This window comes from Protopterus annectens, chromosome 14.part0, assembly GCF_019279795.1.
Source record: "Protopterus annectens isolate FY-2018-M chromosome 14.part0, PAN1.0, whole genome shotgun sequence".
Classification (NCBI taxonomy): Eukaryota; Metazoa; Chordata; order Ceratodontiformes; family Protopteridae; genus Protopterus; species Protopterus annectens.
The window spans coordinates 998,905,642-998,924,166 of record NC_056748.1 but is presented as its reverse complement, the minus strand read 5'-3'; the positions used below and the strand labels follow the sequence as shown (position 1 = coordinate 998,924,166).

The following is an 18,525-nucleotide window of genomic DNA, read 5'->3' as shown; positions in this document are numbered from 1 at the left end:
GGCCTACAAAAGTAGCATTTCATAAATAAATGGTTACTTTGTGTGACATATATCACTGCACCTCATTACTATAAATGTGGCATTTTATAAATAAATGGTTACTTTGTGTCACATATCACTGCACACATCACTGTTATAAAAGTAGCATTTTATAAATAAATGGTTATGTGTCATACATCACTGCAAATCATTGCTATAAACGTGGTATCTCATAAGTAAATGGTTACATTGTGTCACATATCGATATCACTGCATGTCATTGCTGTAAAAGTGACATTTCATAAATAAATGGTTACTTTGTGTCATATATCACCACACATCATAGCTACAAAAGTAGCATTTCATAAATAAACGGTTACTTTGTGTGACATATCACTGCATGTCATTGCTATAAATGTGGCATTTTATAAATAAATGGTTACTTTGTGTTATATATCCCTGCAAATCATTGCTATAAAAGTGGCATTTCATAAGAATTAGGTGAGCTAGATAACAAAGCAGATTCAATGACATTTAAACAGGGGAGGATCAAAAGGGCAAGTAATTGTTTTTCAGGAATAAGTATAATATGCCAACAACAACAAATGAGCCTTGAAGTATGACTTAGAAAACAAATAGTCCTGGATGGCAAAAGATAACACAGACTTCTTGGTGTGACACTGTGTTGAATGGCTCCATTTGAAAGATATAACTACTATTAAAGAATCTCTTATATAAATCAAAAACTTTTCCAAGAAAGCACAAGATATTCACTGATGTGTTCATGGTGCTAATGTTAAACTAAATATAATGTCCTTCTGCCACTGTAGATCATCTGCATGCATTGCAAATCTAAAAATGCTTAGTTTACTGGAAAAAGAAAGAAAGAAAGAAAATGAACTTCTAGGGCATATATGGACATTCTACTCAGGGCAAACCTGGAGGATTGTATATTCTTAGGACAGCAAATCAGTAAAATACAGTCTAAATGCATGTATTATAATACTGTACTATGTTGGTTTGAACATATTCACTTGAGTACATACTTTAAAACATGCTCACATTTTTAATTAAATATTAATTGCAGTTAATTTGTAACTGAATGCATCTTCATCACTGTACATTGCAAATATGAAACATGTTTTAAAGACAGCAGTATGTTTTATAGTGATACATTCCTATTGCATCACATTCTTAATAGTTCTTTTTCCTATTAAGTGTTCGTTGGTATTGACACTGGGTTTCAACAAAATGATGTAACATTTACTCAAAAAAATACAGACAAGTAGTCCAGCACTTGAAGTCAAGATAGCAAATATCTCCACAGCAACCATGTATTTACCCTTTATGCTCAGGTATGCTGGGATGAAGGACAACCAAACACTCACATAAACCAGCATGCTGAATGTTATGTATTTGGCCTCATTAAAGGTGCTGGGTAGTCTCCTTGCAAGAAATGCCACAAAGAAAGATACAATTGCTAGTAATCCCATGTAACCTAGCATGCAGTAAAAAAATGCTGGATGACCTTCATTGCATTCTATGGAAATCTGTCTATCTGCATAATTTATGTTCATTTCTGGGTATGGAGGAGAATGTAGTACCCAAATAACACATATTATAATCTGCATTATGGGACAGAAAATAACAAGAGAGTATGGAATATGCAGCCCCATCCACTTCCTCAGCACACTGTTGGGATTTGTTGCTTTGAAAGCTATGACCACAGTAATGGTTTTAGCCAAAACTGAAGAAACACAAATGGAAAATGTCACACCAAATACAGTCTGACGAAGTAGACATGTTACTTTTCCTGGGTGGCCAATAAAAATCAAGGCACAGAGGAAGCACAGCATGAGAGAAAGTAGAAGAAGGTAGCTGAGCTCACGGTTATTTGCTCTGACAACTGGAGTATCTTGATGCTTTACAAAGATGCAGAAGATGGAAACTGAGCTGAAGCAAAGGATTATTGCTGTGGTAGCCAAGACAGCACCCAAGGGTTCTTCGTACATCAGAAACTCAATGCTTTTGGGAATGCACTTATCATGCTCTTCATTTGGCCATTCATCTTCTAAACACTTTTGGCAGTCATTTGAATCTATAAAAAGTGTTTGAAAACTTAAATAAGAACAGGAACTTGTTCTGAGTTGTTCTATTTGTAGTCAGTGTGGGCAGTCATACTTGAATGATGAACTGTTTAGTGATAAATATTAAAATAGCATATGTAATACTTACTTTTTTAACCTATCAGTCTCTCTAATCTTCAGGTTTGCTTAGACAACATGAATGACAAAAGGAAATATTATTACTTATTGATTTAGTTTGTATGATTCCCAGAATAATAGCTGGTTCAACCAGCACCCCACCCCCTCAGCTCTTCAAGTGAAGACTGAAAAAAAAAACTTTCCTTCAACTAGCACACCAACCAGGTGGCCAGCTGCATGACATGCCTTCCCCTCTCTCCTGTTCCAGTCATTCAGGTCCCATTTCTGTGTCCTGCCCCCAAACCTCCTTCAACTTATTTTATTAAAAAAAATAATAATCCATCCATCTATCCATCCTTAATCCCTTTTCCCATTTTTGCACATGGGGTAGGGGTGTCACTTCAACAGTGACAATCGTTTGGAGCCAAGATTTACACCACTGGGTGGCTAGCCCTGCCATAGTAGTCCATCCATACCACACACCCACACACACACTTTCAGCTACTGCATGTCTTTGAAATGTTGGAGGAAACCAGAGTACCCAGAATAAACCCACACAAACACAGGGAGGACATGCGGACTCCACACAGAGGGCACCCCAGCTGAGAATTGGACTGGGGAACCTCTTCCTGTGAAGCGACAATGCTAACTGCTGCACCACTGTGCCACCCCAACCACTGTGCCATCTTCTTTTAAACTGTAGCAAGCTGTTTGCTACAAATGTAGCAAATAGTTATTACCGTTTATACCCTGCCTGCACAGAGCATTACAGCGGTTATATTTTAGCTTAAAAAAACTTATTTTTAAACTGTAGCAAACTGCTTGCTACAAATGTAGCAAACAGTTGCAACAGCTTATACTCTGCCCTCACAGCCACTACAGTGCTCATATTTTAATTTTAAAAAATTTCTTCTTTTTAAACTGTAGCAAACTGCTTGCTACAAATGAAGTAAACAGTACAGTTTATACCCTGTCTGCATGCAACGCTATGATACTCATGCTTTAATTAAAAAAAATGTTTTGTCTTTTTAAACTATAGCAAACTGCCTTCTATAAATGTAGCAAACAGTTGCTATAATTTATACCCTGCCTGCATGGAACACTACAGCACTCAGGTTTTAATTAAAAAAAAATTTAGCAAACTGGACCACACACTTGACTGCAAATGCAATACCTGCTTTTAAAAGCCAGTATTGCGTTTGAGAGGTCAGGATCAGCTGATCATGCCACCAACAGTTTGTACATGGGGTAGTTGCCCCTCCTGCCCCACCCTAGCTAAGCTAATGTTGATTCCCCTCCCCAAAAATCAAACTCATACTAATATGTAAAAGATTCCAGTTAATTAATGGATATAGAGAAAAAAAGAAGAGGAAATTTATCTATGATATATGCAGTGCAAAAATATTGCTGAATTATCTCAGATGAGATTTGAACGACTAACGGATTTCAATATTAATTGATTGTACTACTTATGTGCTGTGGTATAGTGGCTATTAAAAGGTCGCTAAAATACTGAGTAATGTGCTATTTACTGTGTGATGTGCTGTTTTAACTAGTATGTATATACTAAATAATGGGACTTGAAGATAAATGTGCTTGGCCAGCTTTATTAACGCCTACACTTAGTGTACACAATCTTGTTTCAAGAACATCCCTACCACAATTTTTGTGCTTTCTAGTCACTCAGAAAAAATACACTGAGTGTACATGCAGTCTACACTTTCTGGTAAGTTTTATGAATCTACATACTTCAAAAGAGACTCCACACAAGTATGGCAAGTTGCAAGGCCAAACAAGTGTTAAAAACAAAAATCAAAACTGGCTAGCACTCCTTGTTGGCAGTTTAAACATTTTATTGTATTATCTACACATAAATTAATATTTCCATACAAAACATATCAATTTTGGCCAAAAGGCCTTCTTCAGTGCTAAAACGTTTACTTGTGAATGTGACATCACAATAAATAAATCAACCACATAACCTCTCCTCTGTTTAATAACACCATCACTCACACTATATCATTCAGTTCAGCAGTAAACAAGGCTCCCAAGTGAACTATCCAAATACGGTCTTTATTATTTAATTTATCATGTCAACCTAACATATTAAAACCTTTATAACATATCCTATGGCAGTGAATCTAAATGAAGCAGAAGAATGTTTAAGAGTGAGTTTATATAAGACACCGGTTGAACAACAATTTCTAATATCACTAAAGTGGTCAGAAATGAGGGTTTTAAATTGTGTAAAAGTTTGTCCCACATAAAAAGCAAAGCAGCTCAGTTCAACTAGATATATCACCCATTCTGAAATGCAAGAATTAAAATATTTGATATAAAAAATACAGGCTTTATTAGAAGAAGAAAAATGTCTGTTTTTTATAACTACCTTACAAGCAGAACAGTGTCCATAAGGATAACAGCCCACCAAATGTGCACCTTCAATAGTTTGTTGTGCAGCAAAATCTGGCCAGAGAGCTTTTTTAAAATGATTTAAATAATAACCTAAAGTTTTACCACATCTGAAAGCAAAAGGGCAAAATGAAGGCAATAATTGTGCTAACCTATTTTCATATAGAAGGATACCCCAATGTTTATCAATTAAACCACAAAAAAGCTGAAGAATTGCTTCCAAAATTGGTAACCATATGTAAAGGACCATCAGCCCTGTTTTTTACCGTGTATTAACAACTTCAATCTTGCTACAGATGTAGTACATTTATATGCTTTCTGGATGTCAGCAAATTTATATCCCCTAGCATAATATCTTTGAAACAAATCTGAGTCGTATTTTTAAATTCAGTTTCAGAAGAACAGATTTTCTTAACCTAGATAAACTAATATTTAATAATATTCATGATTATATGGTGAGGGTGACAACTGGTTGCCTCCAAAAAATAATTAGAATGAAACTTCTTCCTAAAAAGTGAAGTTAATAGCATGCTGTCATAATTTTGGTTACCATAATATCTAAAAAAGAAATATTTTTCAAATCAAATTTGAGACTAAATTGCAAACCCCATGTATTGTCATTAAGATACTGTACAAATTCCTGTAAATAGGTTACATCAGATTTCCAAATCAACCAGCAATCATCAGGATATCTGCAGCATATATCAATGTCCTAATGAAAAATATTATGGCTGACATCATAAATGAGTTGTTCTTCCAAAAAACCCATGAATAAGCCTGCATAAATGGGAGCAAAGGATACTCCCATTGCTGTACCTTTCAACTGTAAAAAACATTCATTATTGAAAGTGAAAACATGTTTAGTTAGTACATGTTAAGTTAAACAAATCAAAAAAGTGTTGAATGCCAGACTATACAAAGGTATCCTCTCCAACCAATATTCTAATGCAAGTAATCCAGTCCACTTTGGAATGTTGGTATATAATGCTTTAACATAAATTGTACATATATACCAATGGGTGTCTAATTGTACATCTTGCAAAATATTCAAAAATTGAGTGTTGTCCTGAATACTGGACCAAACACCAACTAACAAAGGCTTCAAATATTGTGCCAAAAATGCTGGTAAAAGTTCAGTTAAAGAACCTTGGCCAGAAACTATTGGCCTACCTGGAGATCAGATTGAATCCTTGTGTATCTTAGGTAACATGTAAAAACACTGGGGAGCAGGATCATGTACTGTAAGTATACTACATTCCTGGAAAAAATACCTTCATCCAAAGCCAAAAATAAAAAAACATCTATCTCACTTTTAAATTTTAAAGTAAGATCTACAATAATTTTCTGATAGAAAAGGTTATCCAGCAATTGTTTGTAGGCTTCCTGCAAATACAGGGCCCAGTCTCATATAACTACAACCCCACCCTTATCAGCATTATTGAACACAACCTTATTATTATTTTTCAAAATCTGTAAAACTTTTTTTCTGTACAAAATACAAATTATTTCATTGACAAACACCATATGAAAAACTGAAGTGTAAATCTTTAAGTATGCTCTATTGAAATGCTGCAACATATTTATTCATAGGAGTAAAACTCAAACTTCTAAATTTAAGTTCAGTGCTACTATATGTATCTTTATTATAAAAAAAATCGCAAGTTTAATCTCCTACAAAAAGAAATTCCATCCTTCAGAAAATCTCCTGAGACAGAATAAGTTGGTACAAAATTAAGCCCTTTATTCAACAAATCTAGTTCTTCCAAAGATAAAGTGGCAGAAGAAGTATTATGTACAACAGGGCAAGCATCTACATGGGAGCCATCAGATATAACAGAGCATCCAGCGTGGATGCTCCTTTTTGAATGCTTGTGTCCAGCCCTTCTTCTAGATGTAAAGGGTTAGAAGAAATTTTCTTTTCACCTAAGGGGGATTCAGTAACCATCTCCCCATCTGTATCAATGGCAGAGGAAGATTCCTCAGCCGATGTCTCTGATGCATTCCCTGCTTTCTTTAAAATAGACCTAGTTCTCTTTCTTTTATCTGATGTCCGACTATGATCGCAAACACATTCCATCCCTCCTTGTTGAAATGTCACTGACTTCTTATAGGAAAATGGGCTGCCATTCACATAATCTCTAGTATCCCTCTGGAACTTCTTTAACTTATGTTCCTGTAATTCTTGTTTCAGAATTGCCAACCCAGACACTAATAGTCCAAACGCTCTTTATAACTTTCATGTAGGGGAAAAGATTTGACTGTTTTTCAAAGACCGGTGACTTCTAATATAAGTTTAGTAACCTCTCTCTCTCTCTCATAAAAAGCCACCAAAGTTCTAACAATCATCATGGAAGCCACTTGCTGAACCTTAAACCAATCCTTGGTTAAAACTGCATGTATATCGCTAACTATCAGTTGTATACACACTCGTAACCCACAAAAAGACTAGCCTTTGGTCTCATAGACTTTCAACAATTTTAAATGCCGAACAATAGAAAGTAAGTTTTCATGATCTCCCCTCAGTTAGCTTTTTAAAAGCTTGTATACAAGAGAGAAACTGAGGCAAAACAGTACCTTGCGTAGCTGTGAATGATTTATCAGGAATAAGTTAATCAAAAATCGGGACAACATCCTTATCGGCCACCAATCCTGTCAGCAGATCCATTAAACCCATACTGAAACTGGCAAAGAACACTATAGAAAAACCAGCCAAAGTACCAAAAGACCCGTTGAAATGAGAATGAATGCCAACATTCAGCCAACAGTGTGAATAAACAGGCACACATCCTTGTGGACATTGTTCTGCCAGTAAGGTAGTTATAAAAAAACAGACATTTTTCTTCTTATAATACAGCCCACATTTTTGCTATTAGATATTTTAATTCTTGCATTTCAGAATGGGTGATATATCTAGTTGAATGCAGCTGTTCTGCTTTTTATGTGGGACAGACTTCTAGACAATTTATAACCCGCATTTTTGACTACCTTAGTGATATTAGAAATTGTCGTTCAACCAGTGTCTTATATAAACACACTCTTAAACATTCTGCTTCTTCATTTAGATTCACTGCCATAGAGAAGATATGTACAGTTTGGTGGTCAAGAAGGTGTTGGAGATATGTCTAGATTTCTGGGAACATGGCCACACTTACTAAGGCACCTTATGTTTGTAAACATAACCTATGACAAGAGAAACGTGGAAATAATATGTGTTCATGGAAATATAAAATAGCATGCAATAACATGTAGAAACTCAGACACTGCTGGGTAAAGTGTTACATTATGTGTACCTTTAGTACCTAATCTAATTCATGATGTTATAATAGGCCAAGACTTACCTCAGTTGAAGGCACTATGGAAATTGTAGGGGGAAAAAGAACAACACTGGATACACTGTGGCCTGAGTATATCTCAAGTAAAATTAGAATGCACCCACAACTGCATGACATATTACTAAGACTAAACAGTCCTGAATATGCTCATAGAAAGAATGGGAAAGTCAACAAACTAATTGCTAAAATGATGCTCTTAATAAACAAAAGGGGATGGAGTAGAAACTTCAAAAGGCTCTAAAATCTGTTTTTGGCTTGAAGTGGTAGAAGAGACTGCATCTTCAGAATCCCCTGTCATCAAGTTAATGAAAGAAGTCAGTACAGAAACTGATAGGGAAGAACACGCAGTACATGCTATAGGACATTATCAAATGATTGCATCCACTAAAGTAATGAAGGATGCCTCTATGGCAAAGGAAAGGAAAAAGCTCATAATGATGAATTTGTTTAAAGAAGAAAGGGAACATGAACAGAGTAATAGGTTTCCCTTTGGAATGTCAAAACAGAAGGCTAGTCAGAAAAAGGGCTCTCAGCAGCAGGTATGCAGACAAACCAAAGTTACATAAGAGGTAGTAAACTGTCAAAACCAAAAGCAGAAGAACGTCACTGGCATGAGTTGCTTTTTGTAGATGAAATAGGAGAAAATGAATTACTCATATTTTTACAAATAGGTGTAAAGGCTGTATTGTCTACTTTACTTCAATGCATTGATGAAAGTGTTCATGGCTAGTTTAAGAAAGCTTAGAGGAAGGATGATACACTCACCAGGGCCAGAGTAAGTATAACCAAATAATAAGAGAGACAGAGGAGTAGGGTTACCAGGGCCAGAGTAAGTATAACCAAATAATAAGAGAGACAGAGGAATAGGATCACCAGGGCCAGAAAAAGTATAACCAAATAAGAGAGATAGAGGAGTAGGGTGGCCTATCTCATACCAATACTTTGAGTTGAAGAATGACTTACTTTACAGGTTATATAAACACTTGTGATAAAAATGGACAAAAACAAAGCTAGAGTTTTAGCTAAGTTTTTTGGTCCATTGTAATGAAAGACATGACAACTTTTATGCAATATGCCAAGAATGTCAAAGAATGGTCCACATCTCAGGTTTAGAAGTCTGCTGTTACCTACACGTATTACTTGTGTCTTATTTGAGTGGATAACTATGACTCTTGTGGGTCCATTAGTAAAGTCTAATAATGAATACTAATGCACTCTAGTGATTATTAACTATGGTAATAAGTTTCCCAAAGCAGTACTACTGTAAAAAATAAATAAATAATGATAAGTTAGTAGGCAAAGAGCTAGAGATACTTTCCCCAGGTTAGAGATATCCAAATAAATACTTGCAAACTAGGTAACTCTATTATGCACAGGATAATGCAGCAGCTTTGCCAGTGTTTTAATGCAAAACAGTTAATTATTTCAGTGTATCCCTCTCAGACTGATGGCTTAGTGGAGCACTTTAATAAAACTTTGAAGTCTGTGCTAAAGAAAGCCATACAACAAAATGGTAAGACCTGGAATCAGTTCCATCCCTACTTCCATTTTATTGTTAAAAGAGGTTCCCCAAACATTCAACAGAATTTACTCCATTTGAGTTACTATGTGAAAAACATCCACGTTGCTTGCTGAACATAGCTTAGGAGATTTGGAAGGAATAAAAAACATTTAAAGGTATAATAGCACATTTTACAAACTTGCAAGATAGGTTAAAATGTGTTATGTCAAAAGTTAAGGAGAAGGTAGCAGGAAAAGCAACAGGTGGTGTATAACCAGAATGTCAGACTCATTCAGTTTAAAATGGGGGCAAAGTGTTAGCATTAGGCTCCTCTGCTGAGAATAAATACCTAGCAAGATGGCAAAGAATCTTTAATGTCATAGAGAAGACTGACAAAGTGAAAAGAAAAACTTGAAAGAAAAGATCAGAGCATAATACATACATATATATATAACACACACACACACACACACACACACACACACACACATATATATATATCGGGTAAAATGATCACATGGACAAAACATTCAAAAAGCTGCAAGAAAAACCAAGCAAAGCTAGAGTTTTCACTGTGTGATACCTTAAACCTCCTGTAATGGAGGCCCATGGGATATATGCAGATGATCCTTTAAGGTCATCAAGTGTTTCAGTGAACTAGCTTCTGAATTCCCATGACATGCATGTGCCAGCCTTTTTAGTGACTTCATCAGCACAGCATAAGCTGATTGTTCGGCTATACTTTATGAACATGTGACTTTAAATTCAGCTGATGTCCATAAACATTAAGGTGCAAGTGAGCTATATTAAAACATCAAATTGCCACTTAATTGAAACCCAGTTCATTGAGACTACATAGCCAAAATTACTATTTGCAGAAGACTAACTTGATCGCTGTTCAGTTCATCGATAATCATGGTTGGCAGCAGTACAGACATCACCATAACCTGGAAAATGAAAAATAAATGTGTAAACTAAAATGTGCAAAGACTAAATTCCCTCTAGAATAGTACATGGCTCCTGTGAACCACAAGCAGAGCAATTTACAAACTAAACGTTGACATACCGAATGAAAATCTCCACTACGATGTGCAGCAGAGACATCATCCTGTGAACAGAAAGGCCAGTAAAACAGAGAGTGATATTAGAAACTGTATGACAACACAAATAAGATAAATGCAATGGTACGACAGGCAGCAGCAGACATTCTGGATTACACTTTTTTGAGCAGACCTATATCTCTTAAAAACCTCTGCCCATCATATCCATCTGTAATAGCAAGAACATCTTGGAAACTCTTATTTCTTTCAACACGTTTTCACCTTTTAGGAGATGTTGGACACCCTGAAGATATCTACAGATGTTAGCTCATCAGTCCTATTCTGCTCTCTTGCAAGCACCAACTCAATAGATGGAATAATAGCTATTCTGCTCCGCCATGCTTTCATAGAGTTTTGTGCATGTGGCAGGCAGAGATGATTTAGGGCAGAAAGATTCCAAAATTTTATTGGGAATAAAGGTGGAAATCTGGTTGTAGATGCAGTTCTGGTTTCCAACTTACTTGTCAATGCTAGCACATACCAATCTGTAAAGTAAATTAGGATCTCTTTACCCTCATATAGAAATGTGACTGGTTGGATGTGAATCATTGATAATACTTCACCTTCCTGTAAAAATGAGAGTGTAGCAAGTTTTTTTTTCTTCTTTACAGCTAATTGAAAAGCAGGGGATTTGCCATATAATGCTGCCAACCCTAGATTTTGTACTTTGCACTATGTGTACTGCCAGACATGGAACAGAGAACCCTTAGATACTACACTATCAGTGTTGCTCTGAATACTTTTTATGGCGGGTATCTCAGAGTCACACAACACATAACTTACATTAGCTGATAAGTCACAAGTTGCCAGTAAGTGATAAATGCACTGTGCCATACAAATATAAGCCTCAAGTGATTTCCTGGTCATCCAGCAATAGACCGATGGCACAGACTTTCTATTACCACAATGTATTACTGTCCACACATTGTTCCTTTAGTCAAGAAAGTCCCATCTATCAATGCGTACCTTACTTAAGTCTTTCAAATTATCCCTGGTAGAAAAAAAAACTAGGACATATACTATCTGTCTGACTGTCAAACATATGTTTGTGCAGAAAGTTTCCAGTTTTCAAGAAATAATCTTGAATACAAATTTTGCAGAGTGGGGCAACTAGAGGTGCATTTATTAGCATACACTTTCTCCTGACCCTATTTACCTGTTGAAACATGGCTTTCCAGGTAGGGAATGCTATTGTACTTTCTTACAACGTAATAGCTACATCATCTACTACTAAACTAGGGTTATCCCTAGATATAGCAGCTCTGTTTTTTAATTCCTGACATGTTTTGTATCTTTCCACCTCCATGGGATCACAGACATCATGGTGTGTAACTGTTTTAATTAGTTACTCACCATCTTCTACACACATTGTTATAGCTCTGCCCTTACACTTCTCATGTAACTCTACAGCACCAGTACTTTTTAGTTTTCATGGTTCTTTCCAGGTTATATAGATATCCATCTATAACTAGAACATCTTTACCTCCCGAAGATGTTACTGTGTGACAATGCTCCCCTCCAAGCCTGGTGTAACCTGTGTTGTAGTACATCTCAACCTCTTAGTACAAGAAATCTGGTCAAAGCCTAAAATATTGGGGGGGGCAAAAATAGGCACAGATTTTAAATATTTTTCTTATAAACTTAGAAATTGCTAAAATAACAGGATTTATGTTAGCATGCATTTTCTAAATGATATGAAGTCTGAAAATCAAGCGTATGACATTATTTAGTGGCTTAAACCCTCAGTGGATTGCTAGGAAGACAAAATGAACAGACCAAGAAATATGAGGCAAAAATCTGGACATTCTACAAAAATCTGAATGGTTGAAAGATATGGCTGCGTCGGCCATTTCCATAGTATACATTCTGCCATATGCATATTACTGAAATATTTATAAGTCAGCATAGCATAGCTACTGCATGTGCTGTACTATTTTCCATTTACTTAGGACTGGTACTGACTGCCATTGCTACTACCCACATAGCATGTCTGTGGGAGTCATTTATTCAAAGAATTGCAACAATTGGGGTAAGTATTTCTATACTTTACACTTGAAACTTGTACTGGCATATATTATATTATTTATTTATTTATTTACATTTGTTGACCGGGAGTGTAGTTCGTGCTTCTGTCAGATCTGTTCTTATTTTCTACTTAGTACAAACTATCAATTTGTATATAGGTTCATAGGTTCATAGGTCGGTACTAGGCTATCTGCCCGAGGGCATTTATAAGTCTAGCCGGAGTGTGTCGGCTTTCGCCACCCCATTGATTAATTAACTGATCCTCTGTCAAGCAGAGCCAGTGAAGTGATCCTAGGGGTGCATTTTCTGTTATCCATCCACTCATCAAGGTTTCTCTTGAAGAATGTTAGTGAGGGGCTCTGCCTAATGTAGTTTGGAATTTTGTTCCAAAGCATGGGAAGTCTCTGTGACAGGAATCTATCCCTCCAACATGTTCTATTTATTGTTGTGGTGAGGTTTAGCTCACTAGAGTGCGTGGCTCGCAGTGACTTGGATTTCTTTAGGTGGAGCATGTCCATCAGTTCTGAGTTGGACATGGCTTTGTAAGTCAGGCAGAGCTCACCTCTGAGTAAGCGATATGCCACTGAGTACAGCCGGAGTTTTTTCAGTCAGGCTGCATAGGACATATGTTTGAGGCCAGTAATCCTCTTGGTGAGGTACTTTTGTGGTCTGTTGGAAGTGTCTTGTGAGGCACATCACAAATGGGGCATTGTACACTATGATGTGTCTGATGAGTGACGAGTAGAGGGGCACTATAACCTCTTTATTTCTAGATGCAAACCCTTTAGTAATTAGATGGGCCACATAGAAGGATTTCCTAACTACTTTGGCATTATGATTGTCAGAGGAGAGATTACTATCTACCTGGGTCTCCAGATCTCTTATTACCTCTTCTGTATTAAGGGGGCTGCCACCTATGTGGTAATTCGTGGGTGTTTTGTTTTTCCCAAATGGGATGACTATGCATTTTTTTGGCATTTAGACTGAGGCCATGACTTTAGCACCAGGTGTCTGTCTCAGTAAGGCCCTTTTGGAGGATGTCCGTGTCAGCTGGAGAGTCAATTATGGCTCCCAGTTTGCAGTCATCAGTGAACTTGGTTAGCCGTAGTTCTCCTGTGTTTACCTGTACTTCTGAGAAGTATATGCCGAACAGTAGGGGTCCCAGGACCAAGCCTTGCAGGACACCACTTGTGACTGATTTATAGTTTGACCTGGAGCCCGTTATTCTTACCGTGTGAGTTCTGTCTGTAAGCCAGTTGTCAACCCATCTCGTGACACAGGGGTTTATGTTCAGGCTGGTGAGTTTTTCTGTAATACCCAAGTGAGGAATGGTGTCAAAAGCCTTGGCGAGGTCAAGATAGGCTGTGTGAACCACCTTTCCCTCATCTATGGCCTTGGTGACTGTCTCAAAGAAGTCAACCAGGTTTAGTAGGCATGATCTGCCCTTAACAAAGCTGAACTGGGTTGGGTCAAGTGTTTGGAGGTTCCCAATGTCTTTGTTAATGAGTTCCATGATGATGCGCTTTATAGCCTTGCAGACCAGGCTAGTCAGGCTTATGGGGTGATAGTTACCAGGGTCAGTTGTGGCCCCTCCTTTGTGGAGTGGAATAACCGTTGCTGTGCACCATTCTATGGGCATGTAGCCTGTGGAGAGGCTGAGGTTGAACAGCGTGTTTAGGTGGGGGGTTAGTTCATTCTGTAGTTCATGCAAGATGCAGCCTGGGACACCATCTGGCCCCACTGACACTGTGTTTTTGGCTTTTGAAAGGGCTGTTTTCACCTGTGCATCTGTGATTTCTGTGACACTACACTTTTCTGGTATTGTTGTGGGCCCTTTTGGGGGTGAGAGGGGCGTGAAGTTTGCACTGAATCTATCTGCCAGGATTTTGGCAATATCAGTAGGTTCAGTATATTTTATGCTATTTTGCACTAGTTCAGTGCATATCTGCGAGTTGCCACTTAGATTCTTAACATAACTAAAAAAGGATTTGTGGTTATCTTTTGAATCCTTAGCTATTTTTCTTTCAAAGTTAGCCTTGGATGATTTTATGAGGGACCTTAGTTTCTTACTGATACTGATCAGGGACGTCTTTCCTTCTTGGGATTTGCTTTTTTTCTGAACTAGTTTCCTCCTTCTATTGTATAGCCTGTTTATGACAGGGGTCCACCAGACTTGTTTCCTTCTCTTAGAGGAGTGAGTCTTGGTTTTGCTAGGGATGGCACAATCCATGCATCCTTGTAGGTGCTCATAGAGTGCATTTGTAATGGTTTCTGCATCTTGGGCAGCGTTATCCTTTAGTGTGGGGGCTGTGAAACTTACCACTTCTGTCTTAAGTAAGATGAAGTTTGTTTTTAGAAAAGCTTTTTACTGTGGTTTTCTTAGTTGGGGGTGGTGGTGCGGTGTGGACATCCAGAGTGATTAGTTTATGGTCTGATCTAACCAGTGAAGGGTTGACCTCCGGTGTGGAAAACCTGTCGACCATGTTGGTGATGACCAGGTCCAATATGTTTCCACCTCTGGTGGGGGAGTTTACCAGCTGATCCAGGGTGTTTGAGTTGATGAATTCCAGGAAGCACTGGGCCTTGTAGTTTGTACTCGAGTAGTTTTCCCAGTTAATGGTAGGGTAATTGAAATCACCCAATATCAGGGTGTTCGGTAGGACATCATGTTTTCCAGTGTCTCCAAAAAGGTGGAGTGGTGATCCTGGGTCATGGAGGGTGATCTGTAGCAGGCCACAATTTGCATTGCAGATTTGCCCGATGTTAGTTGCACATGGATGATCTCAGAGGTAACATGCTGTGCCACTAACCTGGAGGTGTAGGTATGCTTGATGAATATGGATACACCCCCTCCTTTTCTGTTTCGGTCCGTGTTCTGTGGCTGAAACGTGTGGTATGAGTTGTAGCCCAGTAGTGCTGGGGTGCTCTCTGGAACCTTGAACCAGGTTTCAGTTACTGCACAGATGTCAACATTCTCCATACTGAGGAGTGCTTCGAGTGCGTGCATTTTGAGATTTAAACTTCTGGCGTTGAGTAGCATAACCCTCAGTTTTTTGTTAATTGTGCTGTTTATAGAGGTGGGTTTGACTTTTGAGCCTTGCCTAAAAAAGGCACTATGGGGGCAGCAAGAGCCTTGGCCAGTATTCAAAAGCCTAGAGGTGACAGGTGCAAGCCTTCTCTTGCAAAGCAACATGGCTTGTCGAGCATGTTGTCCCAGGCTGACAGACACTGGATCCCTTTTGAATGACACCAGAAGCTTAGCCAGTTGTTGAAATTTATCATTTTTTTCTTTATACTGAGGTATCATTCTTGGTGAGGGCAGGATGCTACTCAGGGTCAGGGTCATACCAGCCTGGGCTACATGATTAGAGAGCTCTTCCATGTCTCTTTTCATGTAGTCCAGTGAGGTACGTCTCAGGTCATTCACACCAACATGAACAATGACAGAGTCATATTTGTACTTGTTCTGGAGTGACCTGAGTGCTTGTGTTATGTGGTGGATTCTGGCTCCCGACAGGGAGCTAACAGTAACCTTCTGCTTATCCAGCCTAGTGAGTGGGACGTCAGTCTGCCTGACTATAGCGTCACCTATTACTAGTGCGTTAGGTATGTTATTTCGCCTTAAGGGCTGTGATTGTGTGGCACACTGATTTTGTGTTTTATGTGTTGCCTGGTTTGTGACGGGAGGTGCAGGTTGTTTGGGTGTTTGCTTTGGAGGTCTCTGATTCTTTTGCAGGTTTTTATTTAGAGCCTCTGAGCATGATTTTGTGTATTTGTGTGTATTTTTTGCCAGTGCTAGTTTAGTAGGTCTATGTGTAGCGGGAGGTGTGGTGCAAGTGTTAACCTTCTCATCTTGACTGTCTGTTCCAGTCTTGGGTGGAGAGAACTTAGCCTCCAGTTTGGCTGTATAATTGCATCTCTCGCATATGTTATTGTTTTGTGGTAGGAGGAGAGGGTTGCCTGTGTACATGAGGCAGTTGTAACATTGCCTCAGGATACCCAGATTCACCAGCTGGACTGGAGAGTACACCTGAAATTGCCTTTTGGTCATGACTGAATAGTAGGGTGAGCTGCTTAGTCGCTTGGTTGGTGAGGGGTGAATAAAGAGCCTTGCCCTGCTGGGCAATCGAGTGTCAGGGTATATTAGTGCTTACTATTAGGTCTGAGCAAGTGCTGGGCTGTAGGATGCTTTTTGAGTGCTTAGGTTGAGAGACTAGTTTCAAAGGAAAAAATGAAGAGGAGACTTAGTGGAGCCGGGAATAATTTAACCCTAGCTAACCGGCACTGCCTGGCACACAAAACCGTGGAAACACATTTTTTATAGCAGGGAAATGAAAGAGATAGAAATTAGCCCAAAATGGCCAATAAACTACTAACTTCTGGGCTGAAACCACTCCTCCAGGGACAGATAGGCTGCTCAAAGCTCCCCTCTCTCACAGGTGAACAGAGAAACTTCCTTTTATCCAAGTAAGGTATGGGCAACTCAGGAACTTGTAACACAGCCCTGAATTCAGCACTAGCCTGAAAACTGGACTATACTAGCTTAGAAAGGGCAGAAACAAGGAATTTTTTTTTTTTTTTTTTTTGAAAAGATAAGGCAAAAACAGTAAAAAATACACTTAAAACAGCTTTAAACGACTACAAACGATCAGAAAAGGCTATCGCACTTTAGTGTGTAGCCTTCAACAGTTAATCAAATTATTTAAACAAAAAATGACTTTTTAAAAGTGCAGGCAGTCAAATAAGTACAATATGTGAAAAAAACAAGCTTTTAAATCACAATAAATGCTGGAAACTTGTACTGGCATGTGCTGCTACAGAGACAAACCTGCTCAGTATGTTTGTAATATTATTTACTCCTTTAGTTTTATTGCTATATGACTGTGCTGCTGGCCAACTATGATTTTTGATGAACTGAATGGCAATCAAGTCAACTTTTGACAAATGGTATTTTTGACGATTTAGTCTCAATGAACTGGGTTTCGATTATGCCTTCATATTGAAACTGTGCCAGGGGAGAAGGCAAACCTCAAACTCTACCAGAATCTCAAAGAAAAACAATTAGTGAAGAAGTAAAAAAGGTGTTAACATGGAATTTAATGAGCAGTTCCAAAGTGAATGAAACAGTCTAATTGTGTTGGTTTTTAAGCTGGATTGCCCCATAAGATTGTGTTAATATTTCTGTAATTTGAATGAGATATCCAAATATGATACTTATCCAATGCCCATAACAGATGAGCTCATAGAGAGGTTACGCAAAGCAAGGTTTTAGACCATTGTAAACTTGACCAAGGGGTACTGGGAGATCCACCTCTTCTCTGAAGATGATTGATTATAATAATTGACTTAGTTTTTGGTGTCACTCCAAGTTGGTACAATATTTGTCAGCATGGGAGGATATGGTCAACAGACCAGGCTCCTTTGCCAGGGACTGTCTACATCTGCCTCCTCTAAGCTTTTGGATATCAACTAAAACACTATCCTCCCCATTTTGCCTTTTTTAGGTAATGCCAAAATGACAAACCTTATGACATAGCAAAACCAACCCTAGAAATCTAAAGGTGTAATTGCTCAATGCCAGGATTCTAAACAAGAAACTCCGCTCCCAACAAGCTCGCCTCACTCTAGAGAATGCAGATGTTTGTGCAGTTCGAGACATGGTATAAAGCCACAAAGGGTACACAGGGATACAATGCCCTCCACACATTTAGACCAGCTACTTTACAGTCAAGAGCTAAAGGTGAAGGTACCTCTATTTACATTTAAAGCAAACATACCTCAAGTCTGGTCAAACAGGATGATGCATTTGAGGTTCTCCATGTCCAAATTACCACAGGCAAAGCCCCATATAATATCCCTGCAAGCTATATATCCCCCTCTATGACCCAGAAAACCCATAACACATACTTAAACATACTGGAGATATTCACCATTCAATCCACTACCATATTTATGGGTGATTTTAACTATCC

At 38.2% G+C, this 18,525-nt stretch overlaps 1 protein-coding gene across 1 annotated transcript in view; it reads right to left on the bottom strand.

The window, feature by feature from the left end:
- Positions 1-1,157: 1,157 nt before the first annotated feature.
- LOC122788756 (extracellular calcium-sensing receptor-like) overlaps positions 1,158-18,525 on the bottom strand; it is a 144,216-nt gene continuing 126,848 nt past the window's right edge. The window contains exons 4-7 of the mRNA XM_044055649.1: positions 10,495-10,536; positions 10,316-10,375; positions 5,412-5,418; positions 1,158-2,077 (exon numbers count right to left, since the gene is read on the bottom strand). Of these exons, the coding sequence (XP_043911584.1) occupies positions 1,158-2,077; positions 5,412-5,418; positions 10,316-10,375; positions 10,495-10,536 (1,029 nt within the window). The remainder of the gene's footprint in view (positions 2,078-5,411; positions 5,419-10,315; positions 10,376-10,494; positions 10,537-18,525) is intronic.